Genomic DNA, 25,298 nt, shown 5'->3' on the forward strand with positions numbered 1-25,298 from the left:
GCGGTGAGTAGTCAACTCTTAAACCACTGTTTGAAATGAAATAAAACTAAATAATGTCGGAGTCTCTAGCGAGAGTTCAAAGAAACATACATTGATACAAAACACAATTCTATGACCTAACCTCAAATTAAATTCAAAATACAGGTGACCTAGAGACTACTCTGTGTTTGCTTTGTAATAGAACAACTACAAATCATAATACAGTTGCTTCAAGAAAATTCATGAAATTACCCTACTTCAGTTTACAGCAACTTGAGAGGTGTAAAAATTTACAGAACAATGCTCACCAAAGATAATTTCTACTCCTTATCTCGTTATTCCAATCGTTATGGTATCATGAGTCCATAAATTAAATCGCTCGGTTGTTTTATTAAGTACTCGTATTAGGTTACCTCAGCCAAAATTACTTTCAAGTAATTTAAAATAACAGGACACAAAACGATTGGGCTGAACGTAACCTCAAAACGGGTGACGCTCTTGATAAAAAAGTTACATCAGATCATAAACTAAAATCTGAAAATTTAGTTTGAAAAATCAAACTAATGAACCTATACAAGTTACTTTCTTTTTTATAAAATACGTACCTCTAAGCGGAAATTGTTCAAGAATAAAATCGAGCCATCTTCGTATCTCTCTCTTCCCTAGTTTTACATGAAATTTATTAAAGCATAATAGAAGAAAAAAAATACTGAAGAATATGTACAATTTGGTCACAACCAATGATCAACAACACATTTTGACTTGAATCCAGAACTAGAATGAATTGCAACAAAAAAATCGGGCAGAGATACGCAGATGTCCCCTGGCTTCAAAGTTTTCCAAGTGACGGGCAACGCCCGAGATCAGGGATCGGGCTTGCCAATTAAGAAAGGACAAAATTAATTCCCCTCATAAGCATACCTCTCTCTCAATAATAAAGTGAGGGAGAAGACAAGTAGTGAGACCGATATCCTAGTTCTCACGCTGTAAAATGATGACATCAGGCAACAAGCGATAACAAGACAAAACTACACACACGAGGAAATTGTTATCTATCTTACCATTACAATACTTTTTTTGAAAGAAGAAGATGATAGTTTTATTAGTTTCTAGATTGGTAACAATCAATTTGATTACAATGTTAAATATTCATAAATCAATACAAAAAAAAACTATCAAATTCATGAAACAATTTTCTTCTGGATAATATTATTTTTAGTACGGTTTCTTAAATAATATTCGAATCTTAATATTGTTTAATCAGTTTTAATATCAGTACAGTAATTTATTGTGAAAATAGATAATATATTATTTGCAGCTCATGTTTGCTTATCCCACTACTATAACCTGAAAGCATATTGTTTCAAAAACTATTCATGATTCAATTCAAATAACCACCAACTAAAATTTAAAATACATATCAGTAGCCAAGCCATTGCCATTATTTCAGCATGATGTATTGAATTTTGGAACATTAACTATATGATATGAATTGGGGAATATTAGAAATGTTAATATTACTATTATCAATTTAAAATAAGACCTACATGGCATATGACTTTCAATACTTGGTTCAAATAATATTAAAATACGGTATATTAGCTCAATTTGGCCAAACCTAACCTCTGCAAGTTGAGATTACGTAGTAAAGACATTTTTAGAATTTTACACACTGAAAAAATCGTGCGAATTGATTTACATTATAATAGTAATCACATAATGGCCATCTTTTTAAAAATACAATATTTTTTTAAATGCTATAAAATTAAATCGTATTTTGCACAAGAAAGATTTAACTGTGGTTTGATCTCAAAATAAACAACTTTATGACAAACAATACTCAATATGGATTTGATCCCGTTTAAACTGAGATTCCGCTTAAACTGCTACTGTGCAAACGGCACTTGAAGTGTATAAATTCCAACTCTTAAATCATCACCAAGGAATTGATTAGATGAATGGTCATGCGAAAAGTTTTTTATTGCTTTAGAAACGAAGTCAGAGTTAAAACTGAATAAAAGGACTGGATGTTGTCGTAACACCACGTATCAAAGACTAAACTTGTAGTTTTGTGAATAGTAGACCTCGCACAGTTAAAAACTACAGCCTCCTATAATAATACTGTCCACCAGAGTGAATTCATGTCCTGCTCTGACGTGTTGACAAGATATTGGTGTATAGATAACTAATGGCTGTTTGAGTTGTTGTATCGACAATTATTTGTTGTGAACATATTTCTATCATCAAAAGCTTATCGAGTTGAAAGCAAGAAGAAGTCGGGAATAATAATATACTAATTCGAGTTATCAATTATTGCATGCCTCATTGCTTGCAATAAATAGTCCACACAACAGCTGATTTTTTACCAAGTTACATTGAGATATTAATTGCATGCAATTAATAATCCACTCAACAGCTGATTTATGATGAATAATTCTACAGTCTGATTATCACGGTAATATTGGCGTTCGAAGGAGACTTCTTTTTTCCTTTTGTGTTATCCCTCAAATGCAAGATTTCAAAAAAACCTTGAGGTGCGTACAGACTTTCGTTCTGCTCCGCAATCGAACGTCACTCCAGCAGAGCGATTGATGATCGACCGGGGAGCAAGAGTGGTTCGACCCTAACATCTTCCTTAACGTTCATGATGGGCGCGACTGCAGAACGGGGGCGGAGCGACTGCGGTACGATGGTGGAACGAGGGCGGTACGAGGGCGGAGCGTGCTCGGTGCGGGTTGGAAGCGCGTATATGTGTACGCAGCTCAATATATATATGCGACTGTGGTTCGATGGAGGAACGAGGGCGGTACGTGGGCGGTAAGAGGGCGGAGCGTGCTCGGTGCGGGTTGGAAGCGCGTATATGTGTACGCAGCTTTAGACGTCACTTTGCTCGGTCAATTATATATTGTCGACTGGACTATCTGATGATAGTCCAGATAGATTCAATAGATATCATTCGATAGATTCAATTAGAAATTAGCAAATGAAGTACCAGCAGTAAACAGTGATATTATCTTGGATATAAAATATTGTGAGCTTTGATGCATTGTTTTGTTTATGATTGATATGTTCACATTATTCTTGAGTATTTCCATCCTACTTACGTATTATTCCATATGCGAGTGTGTTCAATCTATTATCACTCGAAGGTTACTAGTAGTTCTGTGAACAGTAGACCTCGCGCTCAGTAAGTTACATTGACCTGTTGTTATGTTTACTCGAAAATTAGTAAATACGTTATCAAATTAAAATTTCTAGAAAAAATCCTAAATAAACATAGAGATTTCTTTCCCATCGTACCGTAACGTGCCGTCCCGGAATGTGTGTGTGTGAGCGCTGTTATCAGGTCTGGCTGCAACTGTCTACAACGTTGATGGAAAGATACATTTTCAAGATATTCGATGTTCTTGAACGGGGAGTATTATAGTCCACTAGACAGCTGATTTCTAAAGCTAATCATAAAGTTTGATTTTTACGGTAATATTGGCGTTGAAAGGAGACTCCTTTTCCTTTTTTATTATCTTAAAATGCCATATTTAAAAAATACCGTACGTATACGTCGACGCGAAATTCAAAATGTAACATACCTGTCAAATTTCATGAAAATCTATTGCTGCGTTTCGCTGTAAATGCGGAACATAAAAACATGAATGAAAACAAAATTAAAAACAAAAATATGAATATATAAACATAAAGAGAAATGCAAAACCGTCGACTTGAATCTTACACCTCACCTCGCTCGGTCAATAATAGATATTATTCTATAAACTCGAAGATGGAATTTGAATCATGAGTTTACATAGAGTTGGAGTTCCTAATTCATTGAGTTGAGAGACTATAGATTAGATTAGTTTCTCTACCCATAGATGAAGTGAGTATTATTAAAGATGTGTAACCAACTTGAATGACCTATCTATTTGAACTTATCGAAAATAAGTGACAAATTTCAAAACTAGCATGGAAAATTTCATGGATTGGGCAGGTTCCGGGAAAGTGATGAATGATGACTGGTCACTTCTTCCATTAATTAAACCCGGCTCCCAGGTCACACATTTTATTGACGTATTGCTCTGCCAGCTCGATTTATTATGCACATGAGAGGATCGAAACTTGACAAGGACTTTTTTCCACCGATAAAAATTTCCTGTGGTTAGGAGAACGAATGCATCAACATTGTAGAGTGTCGATATTTTTTGTAGGCTGAAGCTACTGTTTGTTTTGGGAGTTGCAGAGCTCGTAATTAACCTTACGACATGGTTATTGTCTCTCCCACCCACAACGAGCTACAGAATACTTCTATTGAAAGCCGAACAGTATTTCAATCCCTTTAAATCGTGTTATTAGTACTAGTGTGTAACTGCGAATCGAATTGCTTGGTGGGATTGATAGTGTATTTGATATAGTATGACGATCGATACTTCACTGTTTAATACTCATAACTATAGGCTACTTCAACCCTATAACCCATATAACCCATCGATTAACCAATAGATTAATCAATCAATCAACAGCAGAAAACCTTCTGGTTGGACAAGAGATTTCTAATGAGATTCTCTCGTCATTGTACATGTTTCTACCATTTGCAATAGTTACTATTCCACATAGCCGAAAAGTTCGCGGGATTTCATAGTCAGTAGGATGATTGATAAATTAGCCTACTTCTATACAATTAGAAGACGTCTCTGTGAATTCAGTAAAAATTTATTCATTCATTTATTCAACAGTGACAAATGCACATAATCATGAAATGATTGGAAATGGAAGAACAGGCTTATAGCCCTTCTCAATTTTTATTGAAAATTAGTTCAAAAGATGACTGTAAAGTGATAGAAGAAGAGACGAAAAATCAGCGAGTTTTGAATGCTTCATACACGCACCAGAACCTGTTTTTCAAATATTTGATAAAATAAAACATTATTTTGAAACAATACATCGAGAAATTTCCAATTACGGGTGTAATACTCCAATACACTGCCGCTTCCAATACACACTACCATATTTGTTGCTGAATCTGCAAACATGCAATATTCCCACCTATGAATCATCATAAAGAGTTGAATGAATGAGTACAACTCGATCCAAAGTATAATTAATCTCTGCAATCGTGAAATTTTCAATTGAAACATTCAAGAAATCCTGCGTATGAACGGGCAACTAACAACACAATTCAGATAATATAATGTCCCTAATGCGGACTTGAGAAACGTGAAATGCGCTATAATATAAGCCTCGAAATGGCTGCGATCTGGTGGCTAAGGCATGTAATATCATCTCTCAAGAGTAGGCTACCCTTCTCATGTTTGGGTTTTATTGAGATAGAACTTGGCTCTTACAGAAGAGATGGGAAACTTCGATTTCTTGATATTGAAAAGGACCCGAAATGTTCTCACAATTGGAAAATAGACTATCTCGGAGGAATTCCTTTCGCAATAGTAGGTTATGACCGGAATATAGAAAACTGGGCTTAACGATATGAATTATCGAAACGTGAACTGTCACACTCCAAGAACTTGTCAAGGAATATCTTGTAAAACTTGAATTCCTCCGCAAATGAATGTTACTGAATGAAATCCATCTGTGGGGTTCAATGTAGATCCAGTAAAATCAAAATGAGCCTGATCTTTGAGCACATTCATCAAAATTGAAAAGATTCATTGTACTTCATGATAGCTGATGAGATATGAATATACGTCATAAATTGTCCGTGAACAGACATCCTATGAATATAGTGAATGGTATGAATATGGAGCTATGAGTTTATGGTACAGGAGAAGATGACCAACGCTTTCTGGAAACTGGAGTTTTTTAGTAACATATTAAAAAGTCTTTTATAATGATGGAAATGCGCATGTGGATGTAGGTGTGACTGTGATAGTCAAGTTCTTCAACTTTGTAATTTTTTTAATGAATGATGACGGTTGTCTAAACATATTGTATGTTTTATGACAATAAACGATAATTTGATTTGATTGGTGTATTAAATTTCGACTTTTTTGAACAAAATAAATATAGAGAAGGTGAAACAACCAGAATCCCCGTCATACAGTAAGCAACATACCATAATAATCATATCATACAATACTATTACACACTTGAAGTATCCACAAGAAAATCATCCAAATTCATTTATTTGCCATAAAATAATACAGATTGATAAAATAAATATTCTAACTTACAAAATGGCACTACCGGCAAAGGAAACCTGTGCGCCGGCAGTGAGTTCGAACAACTAGGTACAGCAAACAGGTAAATAGAAAGAAAAAGAGCTTATTCAAACCACTAGAATTAATAAAATTATGGGAACCAGATCACATCTCAATACTTACAAACTGAAGACAAAGTAACAAAATCACAAGCAAATGACCAATTCAAGGAAGCCATGGCAAATATTTTTTTTCAATTTATAACACAAGACTGAAACACTACATAATGGATATAGAACATAATTTAAAATGAACATTTATCCCAATCCAATCCAGTATACGATTCATTAAGGATTTTGTAATTCTATTTATAATGAATTCATTTGGGACTTTATTTATAAACAAGTAACACTGATATCCAAACTGACGTCTGCATACACTTAAGCTGGTAAAGTCAATATCAAATTGTAATGGATTGGAGGGACGCAAATTATATGGATTATTTCTTAAGTTGAATGTATCACTATTCTCATTAATGAATAATATGATTCTTTTAACATATGTTCGCCTCACTGTAAGCACCTGGAATTCTTGAAAAAGAAGTCTACTAGGGTACAATCTTGGCCTACATAATGCAGCTCTGATAAGGTGTTTCTGTAATGTGAATCATTTGTTCATATGGATATCATAAGCAGCCCCCCATATCTCAACTCCATATTGGAAAAGAGATTACGCATAAGCATAATAAATATTTTTCATCATTACCATATCAGCTATTCGATTTAGTTTATAAAACTTATAAATTAGATATTTAAGCCGTCTGCACATATATTCAATATGAGTATCCCATTTTATATGATTATCCATCATTATACCCAAATATTTTAAGGGTTTCACCTTTTCAATACAAGGGCAATCACAATCCACATGATTTAACAAAGCGTGAGAATGCATTTGTGGAGACAAGGTTTGTACTGGTTGACCTATTCCAGTAGGAGAAAAAGTCATAAATTTAGTCTTCTCCAGGCTCATGGTAAGTACATGTCTATCAAACCATGATTTTACAATTCTCAAGCCCTCATTTGCATTGTTATATACATTCCCCCATGAAACACCAGAAAAAACAAGAGCCATGTCATCAGCAAATGAAATTTCTCTGCAGTTGGGTATTTTCAGATTCAAAAGGTCATAAACATGAATCGAAAAGAGCAATGGTGAAAATACTGTGCCTTGAGGGAGAACCAAATACAGAAAGATTTTTCAAACTTGTTTTACCATTAATTGTCAAATATTGAGAGCAATCCGTTAGATAACTCGCAAACAGATCGTTTGCTATGCCCCTAATTCCACAGTTATGTAGTTTTTGCAATGATATTTTGTGTGGTATGGAGTCGAACGCCTTTGCAAGGTCTAAAAAAACTGATAGTGTTTTATGCTTGGATTTGAAATTATTATTTATGATGTTAGTTAAGTGGAGAACAGCATCAGTGGTAGAATTACCAGATTGAAACCCATAATGGTTATTATGAATAAATTTTATTTTATCTAGGGAACAAACAAATCTAATTTTTCAAATATTTTGAAAAACCACTTAAAAGACTTATAGGTCTATAATTTCCGGGTTGTGTATGATCCAGCTTTGTGAAGAGCTATCACTTTTGCAATTTTGAACTTTTTTGAGAAGTAGCCTGATAGAAAACATTTATTAATTATATATTCCAACGGTTTAACTATGAACTGAGAATTTTTTCCAAGAACGACCCTGACATACCATCAACACCTATTGCTGCAATGTTTTTCAAAGATTTTATCACATCAAGTATTCCAGTGCTGTTAGCTGGGTTGAAAAAAATGCTGTTATTAGGACTGGGGGATAATGAGTCAGGTATTTCAATATTATGGATATCATCCAGGATTTGACTCACATATTTTTCACCAATTCTTGTGAAATGATCATTCAAAATATCATGCTGATATTTGGCGGAACGTGTTTTTTTATCTATATCAAGCATTTCATTAATACAATCTCATGTCTTTTTAGAGTTGTTTTTACTATTTTCCAGTTTCAGCTTGAAATAATCTGATTTAGCCTTTTATATTGTATTATTTGATACATTTCGATACGCTATATAATCCTCATTCAATTTTATATTGAAAGGTTGTTTACTGAGTTTCCTATACATATTGTCTCTCTTTCTTATAGATTCAATTGAACTCTTAGTAATCTATTTTTTCAACGGTTTCATTTTGTGGGGAATTTTGACAAAGAAAGAATGCTTCTCGATATAGTGAGTCAACCTGTTAATGGAAGTGTCAACCAGGGAATCAATATCATCAGCACCGCTGTAAATATCTTCCCATGTTTTATTCTCTAGGTCGGAAATGATACTGGGCAAATTCATTTTAATGACATTACTTATAGGACTGGGATTTTTGTTTGCTTGGCTTTATTTATATGTAGAGAAGTGGAATAATGGTCGGTTATGGATGTTTTTAGTATTGCACCAACAACCTCACCATCATTGACAGTATCTTATTGTTTAAAAAAAAAACATGATCTATACAATTATGTAATCTTGTGGGTTTATTTATGAAGGATTTATACCCATTTAAATGCATAACACTTAGATATTCATTTGTGAGATTGGTATCATCTAAAATATTCAAGTTCATATCACCAATGATAACAACATTACGTTGATTTTTTAGAGATTTCAAATGATTATCCAGACTAGTTATGAAGTTTTTTATAGATAATGGAGGAGAACGGTACGAAGCGATCACTGTGAGGTCATAACCATCAATATTGCAACTGATACTCAGAGGATTCACATTATCAATCATACGTTCCTTTAAGCCTGTATGCCTAGATTTATTTATAAAATATTGCAAATGATTATGTTCCATAATGAGCTGGAAGGTAATCAATTATTCTGATCCAAACGAAATTTACTTTTAATATTCTGATCTGATTCGAAGATATGAATCATCTCAATTACAATGGGAATATTCTTGCACTCTCATGTATCAGTATTTAAGGAAATCAATTTTCACCATTTTATTTTCATTATATCTATAGACCAGGTTTTGTCGTACACCAATTGACAATTAAAAAGTCTAGAATGAGTTCTGATACTTTTCAGCAAGTATAATCAGTGTGTCAACTCACAAATAGAAGAAAAGACTAAACGTTGAGAGCGTTTGAAGTGATGTCAACCCCAACTCGGAAATAATTATATCACTGATTACCTAATCAAGTTCCAATATGAAGGCCTCTCTTGATAAAGATCAGGTCATGATAATCATTGTCGATTGTGCAGCTCGTGGTGACAGAATCTGTTTGCAAAGCACTTTAAAATTGAGCCGGGCTTTATGAGGCCGTTGATTGCGGATGATCAGGTGCTTCGTGAGCGCAACCACAAGGCTGTGCTCACGCTTCAAAGGTGTTAATTGCACCGCCTGATTGAGGCCAAACTGGACTACTGCAACTGGATTTATCTCTCAAAGTTGCAGTCCAGGATAGTCTAGTATCGGACATGGAATAAAGCATAGAAGAGAAAGAACAAGTCATTTCATAGTAATATTTTACTTTATAAGGTACTGTTTGGTTTGTAACAAGAGACTATTTTGTTTTTGTTGAAACTTCTCTAATCATTGCAAGTTCATAATTATAATAATTACTGTTCTGATTTTTATCGATTTAGGATGTTATCAATGATGGTTCCATGTTAAAAATTTGTATTCTCCATGTTTTGATGTTGTGTAAATAGTTGTTTGTCTTTTCATGAGTATTGTGATTGTACATGATGAAATAATATTCAATAATGGATAATAAGTTTATTTCTTCTGAAGCAAAACATAATCAATCAGATAACTTCACAAAGAATCACATACAGAAAAAACTTTACAAATGAATAAATAAAATATACGAACATGGTACAATACATCAATACATGGATAAATAAAGTGTGGAGTTTTATCTCCATAATCAGTCTAATGACTCTAATATTTTTGGAGATCTTACATTGTTTACTCTGCTCTCCTTCTCGCAATATTCCCCCAGAATATTGTGTTGTGAAATGATAAGTATTCAAATGATCATAATTATCTGTTATAGTATCAAGGTATATAAGCACATAATCGTGTAACTCGGTTCTTGAATACAATCTTTTTCTTGAAGCTTGCACTATTGAAGCTGTTATTCTACCCAATATTTACACGCTATAGGCCCTAAGGCTATTTAATAATATTGATACGGCCAAATTTATATTGTAGAGTGATATAATAATAATATGTCGAAGAATAGGAAATAATTTATCATGATCACGGCAATTCCAAATCGAAAAGTTAGTTTCTTCTCAATCAAATACTGGTGAAACAGAACATTGCTTTGGTTTTCGAAAAATACAATTATTTTGTTTCTGAGGTACAACTGTAGTCAACCGCATGAAAATAGTCCGATGAAAATTGGAACAGTTGAGTCCAACGTTGTCGAATAAGAGTCGATTGAAGTTGTCCTCAGCTGATTATGAATGACTCAACACACCTGACGAATCGTTTCATTGATCAAACGTCACTTGTTGCGGGGGAGGAGGTAATCAGCATTTTCAATTTCCATCGGACTATTTTCGTGCGGTTGACTATAGAGAGCTAGTTGCAATAAGCGTAATTCTATTCCCCATATATCTTAGAAATTTAATCAAGTACCTAATGCGCAAGAATAGAATATTGAGCACGCACGCGCAGACAAGGACGCTGAGAAAACTTTGCAGCGTGATAAGGGCAGAGAGCTGCTTCAGTCAGACGCGTGACTTGGTTCGTATCGGTCATCGGGCTGTTTCTTCTGACTCACGCACGCCAAGTCACGTCCTTCACGCGCCGATTGAGCCTAACTCGGTAGGGATGCCGCTCGGAGTTGCGAAAATCACACTCTACAGGGTTAGCTCGTTTTTTCGGATGAATGTAATTTGCTTCGCTTGAAAACATCTAGACTGTGACATTTTATACGAACAACACGGCAAGAGGATTTTTTATGCAATGCTGTCTGTCACAAACTTGATCGTAACTGTTGTTTGTTCTATTCTGCTAACCCTGGATTTTGGTTGCAGCGCTCTGCCATCCAGAGGTGAGTTCAAGTGAATTTCTACATCTTCACATCCCAGGAGTATTCAATTTATGCATGTAAAGAAAGTATCAAGATAAATCACAATTTGTAACTGGCTCAATTTGAATAAAACAAACGATCTATCAGTAGATTGTAAGTTTGAGCCGAATCTTAGATTGTTTAGTATTGTTACCCTATTTTGTGATATCTATTACTACTGATAATAATGAGTTCCAGCCTTCATGGATCCCAGTTATAATTTATCAACCTGCAACCACCACCCTTGCCGACTAGGATTATGAATAATTCTTTCGACTATCCACTCTTCATAATGATTAATGATTGATGAAACTAAGAAAAATACTATGATTGATGATGCTTTTATCACTTGGTTCAACGTTTAACTAGATGGAGAAGTCTTATTAGTATTGTACATTCCATAATGTGGGGATCTGACATAATGATATCATTATGTCATGATATAAATAAACGTTTTCTCAATTTTCTCAGTCACAATAAGCAATGAGAATAATAATACTATTGATTATATATTATATACCCCACCATAGGTAGAATTCAACTCATTGGGTACAACAACGAGGACATTTCTAGAGCTAGATAAATTAATTTAATCTTCATTCATAAAAAAAGATTGAGCTGTGAGAATGTAGGTCTATGATTCGTGAGAGGCGGAAGAAGTGATTACTTTGTCATCACAAGTCAATACTTTTATCCAAATGAGTTCCACAGAGAGGATGTGGAAATACATGGAATCTCAAAGTCACTATGCTGTGATAGAGCAAGTAGCTATGTAAGTGAACCATGTGTAGCAGGAATATGGTTTGTATTCCACTCTACTGGTATCATAATGGAATGTTCATACTTGTATTATAAATTTGAAAATTCAGGAGCATTTCATGATAGTTCAGAATTTCATAGAGACAGCTAAGACTGGAGTTCCACAACACACACGTCATCATCCATTTTATTTATCAGAATTAACAGGAGATTGTGAGAAACTTGCAATGGTACCACATGAAGCCAAAGTCATGTTTGCTTGGTGAGAGAAACTAAAGAGGACCCAAGGGGTGGAGTTCGAACGTTCTTATCTCTGTTGTTGTATGTTACTGTGACACGTGTATTAATGTACAGTATTATACAATTCAAGTTTCCATTACAATCCAAGTATCAATCACAATACTCTGCTATGATAGCATCAGGAAAATCATGCAAACCTTGGTCCACGCAGAGAATAATTTTGGGACTTGAATTTTGAATCCATTGAAAATTGAATAATAAATAAATCCTGACCCATAATTGAGCAGATACTTGTCAGATTCTCATACAGCAACCGTATAGTATTAATGTAGAAGGTCGAGACCAGTGATAGAAATAAGTCAAATGATAAGGACCTCCTTATGATTATATTTATAGAAATTTGATGGGACAATTTAGAACCAAATCTTCAAATTTCGAGATTTATAACATGAAATTGAACAGTAATTCAGTCATTTCATTAATTCAATAGTGAGGTGAAGTCTGTAGATATCGATCATAATATAAATATTCTAAAACGACCAATCGTTGTACAGGAGACTTGGACATTGAAAAGGAAATTGGAAATTTCCAAGAGGTATGTTAGCAGCATTAACAAAACCTTGGGGAGCAATGAACGAATAAATACTCTAATGGAATTTTATGAAAGGAAAAGTAAAAAAAAGGCTGATCCTGTCCTTCTCTACAGTAGTGAGTCGTGGGTAACAACGGGACCACATGAGAGTAGATAAGTGCACGCGGCAGAGTAGCGATTCCTTCACGGAACTAGGTCTGCGATGGAAGAGATCTTTTTGGAAATGGCGATATCCGATCAGAGATGGAAATATACGATTGGAATTGAGAAATTATACAATATAAAATATACAATATTATTGAGAAAATATACTACTAAAATTGAGGAATTGGAGATTACTGCATTCAATGGAAGGAGCATAGAATATACAAAGACTGATACTACAATGAATATAATGAATATAATGGATATACAAAGAATATACGAAGAGCATATACAAAGAATGTTTGGAGAAACGTTTCCCTCACAGCTACTGTATTATATACCAGAAGGCAGAACATCTATTATTGGAAGACCACGTAAGATGACAATAAATATTTTATGTACCATGTTATGTATGAAATGTAGATTTATATACTTCGATTCAAATAACTATGAGCAGTTTGTAAGTCGTAACAGGCAATAGCCGAATCGTTGCACGTAAGATGCTGACGTCGAATCCTTTTTAATAAGTTAGTTGAATGAAGTTGATCTGAATTATTGATAACCTATCAAATCTATCTAAATAAAATGAAACTCGTATGTAACATGTTCACTTCCTATGCCAAAAAATACACTTTATCGCAATCAAAGAATACACTTCATTATGAGAAGAACAAACTATGAAAAGAGTAATTTCATCTCATTATATTTTGATTATGTATTACGTATCAAATACATATATTACGTATTGATATTTTCATTATATATTATATCATATGTGGAGCGGGTCATATTACTTCTTGTCCAACTTCAATATTGGATTCTCCTTGGAATCGCTAATGGGGTTGTTGATGTTGGATGTTGGTTGTCTAGCCGGACGTGTTGGATCAACTGAAGGTCTAATACAATCGACACCCGAAGGTTAGCCGCTCAATCCGAGTCGAATTAAAACGTCAATCATACTAGCTCATGGACAAACAATCGGAGTGTGAGTTTTGATAGATCCTACTAGTGGTCCTACTGCAGGTCAGACATTGTTGGACCACCAGTCGGATAGTGAACTACCGCTCTTTTAAGAGGCAATCCCCATATAATGTACGATCAAAAACAATGAAACAGTATATTACCGTTCCTACAATGGAAATTTTACACAAAATTCAAGTTTTGATAATCATTGAGTTACCCTTCGTCCCTTTATCCGTTGATTCATCAAATATCGAATGAAGGGGTTATAATACAAGGGGTCCAAGAGACATACTGTTAGTTTCGGGAAAATTGAGCCTAAAGTTCACGTACATTGATTAATTCTTCATTTATGAAATGGATATAGAAATGATATTCACCTATTCCTATTCAGTATACTTTTACCAAATCAAACGTACAGTTTCATGTCTCAAATTACTCTCCTTTCTCAATTATCAGCTGAATAATAAGAAGTATCACTTGTACCCCTTGTTTACCATACAAAACTCTATTGTCTAGCTACACATAAATCAATCAAATTTACCAGCAATTGAACAATGATTAATGACCTCATTGCAATATTATAGGATTCGATAATTGGTTTTTGATGTATCTTTTGCTTGGTGACATGGCTTAATCAAGATTAAATTTAGTTTGATGGATACGAGCAACCGTTGTCCTGTAAACAAGGGATCGAAGTCACTTGAACCCCTTGTTTAATCAAATAAACAGCTGTTTGAAAATGTAGTTTGAAAATTTTACACTAGATGTCAGCACTGATCAGACTTACGCTTATACATCTTGTATACTAGATTTTTACCACTTTCAGCTATCGATTACTGTAGCTAACTCAAAAAAATGAAAAATGTCACTTGGACCCGTTGTATTCTGACCCCCTCATAATATGATATTATTATTATTTCAATATGGATAAATTTTGAATGAAAGGTTGAGATGGAACTAACCTAAGTCTTAGTGTACCAAAGTACATAAGTAATACAATATATTATTTCTTCTTCATTCAACTTCAGTCCCTAGATTTGAAAATCAAACAATCTATTCATTATTTATTATTCTCTCAGAGTTCCATTTCCTGTTAATAACATGAACCTCTAGAAGGTTAAGTATGTTTTCACACTTAGCTCATCCAACTTGAATTTGAAGGCAGTCTTTCAATTATATTCCTGGTTGGAAACCAATTCTAGAGAATAATACTTTCTACATTAAACAGCCATTAGAGTTCGGAATCGGAATCAATAGTCCCTATCGATTCAAATTCGAATTCCATTGAAAGAAGAAAAGAGAATTGTTTGTTCAAAACGAGCACTCCATCAGTCTCACTACAAATTGATACTTGAGTTTTATTAGAAGTGGTCTTTCGTTTCTCAAGGAAAGAAAATAATGGTAGATTTTTGTACAAGGGCATTCTAAGCATTCTTCTATTTTTGAATATTCTTGTTTCTCTTCTTGACAAAATGGGAGGACTTGAATTCTTGATATCTATCCTTGCAGCCCAACATCTGTCAAAATTTCATCTTCATGATATATATTCATTGACCAATTCAGATATCATTCTCCAATCGCTTGTTCATCACAAAATTCTTATGGAAGATGATATAATTTCTTCAAGAGGAATGATTTCACTGAGTGATGAGCATCAAATATTCCATCCTCCTCATAATCTATAAGTATTCTATCATCTGGAATCCAACATGAGCTGCCAATTGAAATGGCAATGTGGAACTTAAATTTCAACAATTAACGGACTCAAGTCTATGTCTAAATAATAATTTGATGGGGAAATCACACTCTTCTCAACATTATAGAAACTGAGTAGAGCTGCATTTGTAGTTGATAAGACAGTCTACAGGGCTATTGACAACAACATTTTATGTACTAGTTGATCATTCATATTTTCAATACCGCTTCAATTTTGATAGTCTCTTATTGCAAGAGAACAGAGTTTGTGGCTTGAGAAAAAATTATGAGACGGCCTATCTGAAATTTTCAGATACTAGCTCTTGCAGACCCATATTCAGTGAATATAGCCTATCTACTGCTACAGTTATTCATTCAATAGATCAATAGAGCTAGCCCTTCCTGTTCTGGTAAAAATAATATTTTTGGAGAAAGATGTGTGATGGACACATATCAATCATACACGGTTTAGAGATCTAATTGATCTAGGTGAGAGACTCAGTTTACTGGAGAGAAGTCCGTGGTACATGAGTATGATATAATGTTCTATACATGAGATTCAAGAGAGTGCTACACCTAGTCAGTTCAGAAAAAAAACTGAAATCTTTTCTCTTGAATATCTTGATAAAAATTTTGAAATCGTCTTTTGTAATTTGATGTCATCGACTTCCACCCATGGATTTGAAAAGGGTGTCATGATACCATTCCCCCCATGGAGATTTGTATCATAGAATAAACAACAGTGGTGGTGATAGCGGGTCCGCAGCCCACTATCTTCATTCATTGAAAAATGAAGATAATCCTTTTATTTCAATGACGGAAAGGGTCCACAGGAATAATTGGATGAATCTCTCTCGTGAAAGTTGGATTTCATATCTGGACAAAATATTTCCAATTTCATTGATGACAGAAAGGAAAGTTTTCCACGTGAATAATGAAGAGATGACGTGTTGGTTTTTTGTAACAAGGGATCACACAAGAGTATTCAGTTGATAAGCTGACAGAGTTGATAGTCATTTGTATCTTAAAAAGAAGACAGGAATCTGATATATCTCAAAGGTATCAACTCCAATTGGAAGATCTCTTCTATCAAGTTTTCACTGGATATGTCATTGTCTGAACGATACAAAAATCATATCCATTCAGAAACCTCTCAACAAATGAAATTGAATTGCTGCACGTATGAAGTGTCCTACTTGGAAAGAGGATAAAATTTATCTGGAAATTATGAGCTCTTGGGACTCTTGGATTTCTGTTAATATTCTCTCTATTGAAAACTGGAAGATCTTTTATAGTATATTCGAGTGAGGTTCATTCTCATGATATTCTATTTGGTAATGTAATGAAAGAAGCTGAATATTAATATCTCCATTCATGACTTAATAAGGATCACTTGATATTGTTATAGATTATTTTTTATCTTAATACGTAAATCCAGTCAATTCCATCTGCAATGAATGGGCAAATTGTGACATTTTCCAATGAAATTCCATCGTCGAATGTCATCTTTGAGGTAGTCAGTTTGCAATGAGGATACAGTATCTGATTACCTGTCAATCAATACTGTAACGGAATGGTTTGAGATATCCAATTATTGGCAATCGAGCGAAAGCTGAAGTGAGCTGATGAACAATTGAACAGCCAATTTCGTAGCTGAAGTGACGTTAAGTACTTCAGTACTGGATTTCAAGTGTCAGTTGATCAGTTAGAGATATTATCAGTCAAATAACTGAATTCCATCTCAAACTCATATAACGCAATAAGGAAAATTACTTAAGCTTTCATACAGAATTAAGTGTTCATGCGTTTGTAAAAGTTATTTCGAGGAGATATCTCTCATTAAACTCCACCACCAATCATTGTATAAATGGACAATGGACATGTCCTGAATTCCTATTTCTGTCTCTTCAGTGTCAGTTTGTCTGACATTTTGCTAAATGATTTCCTCTCAGCTTCTTCATAGTGAAGTGATCTTGGATTGTAGCTATAGATTCACAATGAAGAGAGTGATTTTGTTGATGCTGACATATAATTTCAAATTTATTAACTATATGATACATTTTTTCAAAAAAATTCAAAATATGTCGAATGTGGATGTAGCGTTCCTTAAAATAATAGTGTCTAGTATTTCAATACAACCATAATAGTTTGCTCTTTTCATGACATCATCATTTTATATTCCAGTTACTTTCGTTATATATTTTTATAATCAATATTCTTTGCCCTCCTTGCCTTTTGAAATTTTTCTTTCCTCTTTGTGGGGAATTTCCAAAATGATTTATTTTGCACTTGCACCTTTCTTTTTCTTCTATCAGCATTTTTATCACTCTTTTTCTTCAAATGATCCAATTGATTTGATTTGTATCATTGAATGTATTCTTAATCAAAATATATTTAATTATAAAAAATCATGTTAATCGTATATGGAACTTGACTATGATAGAATAAAATCACTGCCTTTATTTAGATTTAGGAGGCCGGAGTTCACTCACTAAGTTCGGATTTGGAATGATAAGACGAAGCCGTGTGTACATCACTGCGATTTGAATGACGATCTCAACCATCTCACTCTAGTTTTAAAATTCTCGCTTTTCTTGCATGGGATCGTATTGATATGAACAAGGCAAAGAGTCGTTGAATTTCCAGCTATAATCTGCATACTGGACTTTTCAAAAATACTATTAATTGATGATGAATGAATGATACGGCAATCGTGATACAGGTGAGTTTATAGTTGGTGGAACTAGGAATAGTGAGCTGTCAACAATTTCGACATTGAAAACACAATATCTATTTGTTCCAATATTTACAGTCTGATCGACCTCCACTTGCACCTATGCACTTACACCTAAACAAGCAAAATGGTTATCAAACCGCGAAATGTCTAAGTATACTCAATAAGTTCGTGGAGTCATTGCTATCATCACAACAATGAAGTCAGTATGAGAATGATTGTGTACTTCTGGAATATTCACACTTGATGGATTTCAGTAATGTGGAAATTAATTCGTAAAAGTTGTAGGCCTGAAGATTCAAGTATTCTCCAACAAGCAAGCTTATATGCTTATATATATATATTAATATTAATCTATATATATAAAAGCGAAATGGCACTCACTCACTGACTGACTGACTGACTGACTGACTCACTCACTCACTCACTCACTCGCAGAACTAAAAATCTACCGGACCAAAAACGTTCAAATTTGGTAGGTATGTTCAGTTGGCCCTTTAGAGGCGCACTAAGAAATCTTTTGGCAATATTTTAACTCTAAGGGTGGTTTTTGAGGGCTTGAAGTTCGTCTTTTAGCATGTATATTCTTCTTCTCCCAATCTCTTAATTATAATTGATATTTCCATATCATATATAATATGTTACTATAGAACTATAATCTAGATAGAGTACCTCTTCGAAACAGTTATTGACTGGCAACTAAATCAATAGTTTTGTCAGGTTGGCATTAAGTTGAGTTGACTTTGTTGGTTTGGTACCAAGTTGAAGATTTCAATGCATTTATCGCGGAAAAATTGATTGGGCACTGCTACTTCAATCCTGGGAATATTATATTACTAGCCGTCAGGCTCGCTTCGCTCGCCATATCCGTTTAGCCAGACGTTTAGTCTGGACCCCCGACTGGATTGTCCTAACATATGATAAAAATGCCCAAATGAAAAATGCAGGCGAGCGAAGCGAGCCTGCTGATCTAATTCTTGGACGATCCAGACGGGGGTCCAGGGGGCGGTGCCCCCTTGCTAGACGGATATGGCGAGCGAAGCTAGATTGACGGCTGGTATTATATATATTTAATATTTATAAATATTGACAAATCTGTAAGCCTCTTGATAGACGGTTAGTAAGCTGATTCTAAGCAATGAAATTGAACAAAATAGAATGAGAAAAGTAAAGTAGATAATATCATACATTGTGATACACATCTGACAGGTATATGATATGTAAATTGTATAGCCTACATATCAGAAAAGTATGAATACATATCTGATATAAATCAGTGATGTATCAGATAGGTAGAAATATCGACCTTTGTGATATGTATCAGCAAGTATCAGTGATACATATCTGTTATGTATTGCTGATACTTGTTTGGTACATATCACAGAAGCAGACATTTCTACCTATCTGAGACATAACTGATATACATCAGATATCTATCTGTACGTTTCTGATATGTATTGAAGGTTTCAACGATATGCATCCGATACCTATCAGATACATAACCGTGCTGTGTGGGTGTGATATTTTATTGTCCTACATTGGAAGCAATAATTTCATGATTACTTTCAGGTTTGTTCTGTTACGACCCTTTTAGACCGTGACATTATATGTAACTTGTTGAAACAAGTAAACTGAGAATATATTTCCTCATAGGGTTCACGAAATAGCAGACAATGCAAACAGCAGACCCCGCGCATGGCACACACAATCAGCTAATGGAATCGGTTGCCCTAATACCAACTCTCGTACAGACCACAAGCCTTACGCTGAGCTTGATTGATTATGAACAATAGATTTGGTTTACAACAATGCAGTATTGTACACTAGCCGTTGCCAAGACCGTGAGTACCGCTTTCGGTAGAGGAGGCAATACATACTGGACGAGGAGTCAGTACATGAGCGAGCTTGGCACATGGACTAGACCCTAGACTAAACTAGACCATTATAAGATTTTGTGCCCACAATTGAAAACTCTACCGTTTTAAGTAGGATTTCATTAATATTATTTCAAAAGAGAAAATTTATTATGCAATTGAGCTTATAGGTTTGTAATGGATCCAAGTTTATTTTCTACCTGTAGCGGACAGGTAGCCTAAAGAGGCTGTTGGAAAGGTTCAGATATTGTTCCTAGGTCTATGACCATTGTTGGTGGCTAGTATGGAAGTTGAACCCAAAGGTAATTCGTCATCTGGAGAGAGCACGATTTGGAGTAATGTGGAGTACTAGGCTACACATGCATATTGGCAAGTGGACCTATGGATTTAGGAGTTTGAGGACTATGATAGTAATAAATTATTACAAAGCGCCCCCCACCCCTAATCTATCTTTACTCACTGGTAAGGAATTACACAGCTTACGAAATTAAATGAAATTTTATGTAGATATTATTATCATTACAATTACTAACTGTGCTTTTGAGTTGATTTTTCATTAGTGAGGACTGTAAGCGAATCATGATCTATTTTCACAAAAACAATAATATATCAAAGCTTCCCTGGATATTGTTCCAATTATGAATGATGAGGATTATGCTGATTGTCATGAGAAGTTAGTCTGTTATGAAAATTTATTTCGCTGCTTTGCTTTTCTGCGTTGTGTAGTGTCGACTTTGTTATTGTGTGCGTGGAAGGCACACTACTAAGAAAATCAACGATTCTCCTGGAGCATCTGCTTGGTTCATGACCTTATAAGGCAAGGAATGTGTGTTCGATTGATTTATCAATCATGCCTTATTTGGTTAGGATTTTGGATAATTGCTGTCACTTGATGGGAGAATGTATCTTAAATTGTAGTTGTACCGTCTCTTTCTATTGGCGGTGATTCTGATGAATATTTTCAAGAGAATAATAACTTCCAATCACAGTTGACTTTGGTTGAGTGGCAATAATCAAGTATGGCCGTTCACATCTGTCCACGGCAAGACGAGAGAAGTGGAGTGGTTTCATTCAGCGTCTGTCCATTGCTGCTAACAGAACTAAATATGTAGTCTCTCAGTAACTTAAACTTATGTAGTGTTACATATTTATTAAGGCTTTTGGCCGGCATAAGTCTTTCCTTTTATTGGCTGTGCAACCTTCTGTTGCAGTAGCATGTTTAGTTTGCTTGCGTTTTAGAAGTTTCTTCAAAAGTAAAGAGAGAGAGTATCAAGTCTTGTCGCCTTAAGATGGATATTAACCTCCAATAATCGCTACTAAAGGTACGCCACAGATTATAATATTTAGGAAGTTATTATCGATGAAAGCTTTCATCAAAGCATTGAAATCATTGTGATATTAGTAGAGTGACTGAGAATAGTCCTTTTGATTCTCTTGCAATGGAAGATGGTGGTTATAATTCGAACTGATAAATGTTGGAAGAAAATGAACGGTATACTCTTGTAGAAATGTAGAGTACCTATTAGAAGGAATCAAGATATTTTTGTTTGATATCATTTCTGAAGAGGAAGCTATTAACCTGAATTTAAATGACTGTATTTCCTGATGTTTGTAGTACATTGTTATGAACTCTATTAGTATTTTTATTACTGTATTTTGGTGATTTCGATTAGGATTAGGAAGAAATCACCTACATATCATATACTTTATTAAGAGAACTTTTTGATTTCAAACAATAACACTCAAAAGACCTTATTATGAAAAGTGATTCACCATGTAACGTCCTTTTGGGGTTACAAGTGCCCAGCTGGCAGTCTGTCGGTAAAGAATGTGAAATTTGAATACTTTTGATATTTTGGCGCCTGCTGAAATAGAAATACCATATTATGATTCTTACCAGCTCTTCGAGGAGCTTATACCAAATTTTGCTATCATTCGCTGCAAACTGCTGCTGCTTTATCAATCGGCATTCTTTACCGCTGCATTGACTGACTCCACAATTATAGATGTTGAAGAGGTAGATAAATATGAGGACTTCAAATATTGCACAAGACAATAAGATACTGACATCAATTCAACTCGCTACCATCTGGCAAAGGGGTCAGCGGTGCGAGATAATACCGAATGTGATTAATGACAGTATTTTGATTAGAATTCCTTATACTTTCTATGATCAGTCAATTTCAGTCAATTTGATTTTAGCGATTAGGTTGAACCATTTAGATAAATCTTGAGAACGTATTATTTCTGAAGATTTAGTGATCGATACTGTATTTTGCTGATTTATCCAACTTATCCGGTGGAGAATATAGTTGGTTGATAATTTTATTAATTTGTCAATAATTATAATAAAAAATACTTGTACAAGATTGGTCATGCATGAAGACAGGATAATAAACGGAAGGTACACCATTCAATCAATAAATATATAATAGCAATGAAATCAATACGCAAAAAATAATATATGAAACAATAAATGCAAACACAATATGAGAAAAATATCACAGATGGCTCGATTAAAACTCTTATTCTGCTTAATAGCATCAACTAATAATTTTCATGATTTTTCTATCAGCATATTATATTAGAGATTTCTATAGCTTAATCATCCGTCTCGCTTCTGCTTTTTGAATAAGAATTCATAATTCAGTATTCCAACAATATTAGATACATTAAATATTGATTCTCAGGGTATGAGTTTGGCCGTCAGTGGATTTGAGATAAATAATTTATCTTATGAGCTTTGAGCTTCTATAATTCTTATTATAATAATAATACTGATACTTAAATACAATAACTGAGCATATTATCAATACTTCAAATAGTGATATAAAATTTAATATTCAATTCTCATCTGTATTCTTAATAGGACTTTTCCATTTAATTATTATTATTCAATTTTAAATAATTTAAGGTTTTTATCAATAATGAAATTACACAGACAATCATTTGATGGATTTCAGCCATCATTCTACCCATAATCAAACACTTTCCATATGCAATGGTAACTGTAGGAAAAATTTAATGTGAAATACGTGCGCAAAGTTCCTCTGATGCACTCAAGAAACCATTCCTCCCTCGCCTACGGCTCGGGCGTAAACGTTTCTTTCGGTGCAGCAGACTGTCACTTTGCGCACTAGCTGCACAAATAACGATTACCACGAGAATGGTGATGTTATGATTTATACTGTGCCTAATGGCAGCTGGAGTGCAATATTCCCGGTGATTGGATAGAATGAAAAAGTCAGAAATTGATATTCAAGTTTCATTTCCGTAATAATTGGGAAGGTGTCTGTCATTAGGAGGCTCATTTAAAAGTTTCAATCGATCTTCCGCCTTCAAGTATTTCAAATACTCGTCTTTCGAATATTCTTATCATAAATTAAATAATAATTTTGATTCCAGACGAACATGTCTTTCATAAGAAGGATGATGGAACATTTCTCAGGAGAATGTAACAAGAATAATATTATTGATGAAATCTAAAAATTAACTCAAATACTGAACTTAATCCAATCAATAATCGTAGTGATTAGAATGAGGAAAAAGACATGAACGAATTGAAAAATTTCAAAATTATCTTTTCACAGCAACAAGTGAGCTCAATTTGATCGTGAAAAAACCATAATCCCTCTAATGGAAGTCCCGTAATCTACTTGGTGACCTTTCTGTCATGTTGTCGGTAAGTCTTCTGCTCATTGGAGACGAAATGTAATTCGGGAGAGAGATCACCTGGAGCCCACCAGAACAGATTCTCAGAAGCAAGTTAATTAAATTTCGCTAGCCTCATCCATCCAGGAGACTCTTGATCTGGCAGTACTGATTCCAACAAGGCCCTTGCAATAATCACAGAACTCAAGGTCCATTCAAAATGATAGGAACTGCTTCAATGAGAGACAGAAAAATTACTTTTTGGGAATATTCGGAAGAGGCTATGGCTTCAGTATCGAGAGATTCATTGGAAAAGCCTCGTGTGATAGAATTAGTCTTTTTAGCTAGATGTGTCTAGTGAGAGAAGACTTGAAAGCTGAAGTGGCAGGAATTATCAAATAACTATCACTGTGTGAGTTTAGATTTCCTAGAAAGAACGGGAACAGCAGAACATAATATTATGATATATTTCAAGAAACATAGTTTCTGTATGCAAGTACTTCCATGTAATATGATAATTTAATGTTTAAGAATTTGTGATTTTCATATTTATTTGACAAACTACCAGCTATTTGTGATCAGCTCATGGTTCAATCAATATTATAACTCATTATTAATGTACAACAATATCCATGCACAGGTTAACACAAATTGTAGAGAGCGAGAAACAGGCATTTCCTTTCCTCTAATATTCAATCAACGGAGATAGAAATCTAGTTGTTATCTCACAATTCAATTTCGTCCTATAACACAATGTAGCATATCTCGATTGGATGAAACTTAATGAGTTGGAAATAAAATTGTTAACTCTTTCAATTTGCATGCATATTATTGAGGAATTTATTGATGCATATATCGTTTCAATACTTAATACATTCATTTGGTATCTTTTCATAGTCCGCTACAGTCTATATTAAGCTGCGTACACATATACGCTCTTCCAACCCGCACCGAGCACGCTCCTCCCTCGTACCGCCCTCGTTCCTCCATCGAACCACAGTCGCGCCGCCCACGCACCCATCATGAACGTTACGGAAGATGTTAGATCTTCTCGCGTTCCCCGGTCGAACCACTGTTGCTCCCCGGACGATCATCAATCGCTCTGCTGGAGTGACGTTCGGTTGCGGAGCAGAGCGACAGTCTGTACGCACCTTTAGGCTCACTGGAATATGCTTACATTGCACATACACTGATTGTACTTGGTGAACCACATCTGTTCCTTTCCCATTTGCTCGAGTTCAGTTTGTGATGAAGATGTTCCCAATTTGTTGATGTGGAGACTTGAGAAGTTGCGGAATAGTTTGTATGAAACACACGACGGCAATCTTGATAATGAACTCGGTGGCTGACCCATTCCGGCCTGTTGGAATATCTTGGCCAA

At 34.6% G+C, this 25,298-nt stretch overlaps 1 protein-coding gene across 1 annotated transcript in view; it reads left to right on the plus strand.

The window, feature by feature from the left end:
- Window positions 1–10,922: 10,922 nt before the first annotated feature.
- The window catches only part of LOC111057107, a 35,782-nt gene continuing 21,406 nt past the window's right edge, over window positions 10,923–25,298 (plus strand). Inside the window, exon 1 of the mRNA XM_039422761.1 lies at window positions 10,923–11,247. Within this exon, the coding sequence (XP_039278695.1) occupies window positions 11,160–11,247 (88 nt within the window). The 5' untranslated portion in view covers window positions 10,923–11,159. The remainder of the gene's footprint in view (window positions 11,248–25,298) is intronic.

The sequence above is a fragment of the Nilaparvata lugens genome, chromosome 3, assembly GCF_014356525.2.
Source record: "Nilaparvata lugens isolate BPH chromosome 3, ASM1435652v1, whole genome shotgun sequence".
Taxonomy (NCBI): Eukaryota; Metazoa; Arthropoda; class Insecta; order Hemiptera; family Delphacidae; genus Nilaparvata; species Nilaparvata lugens.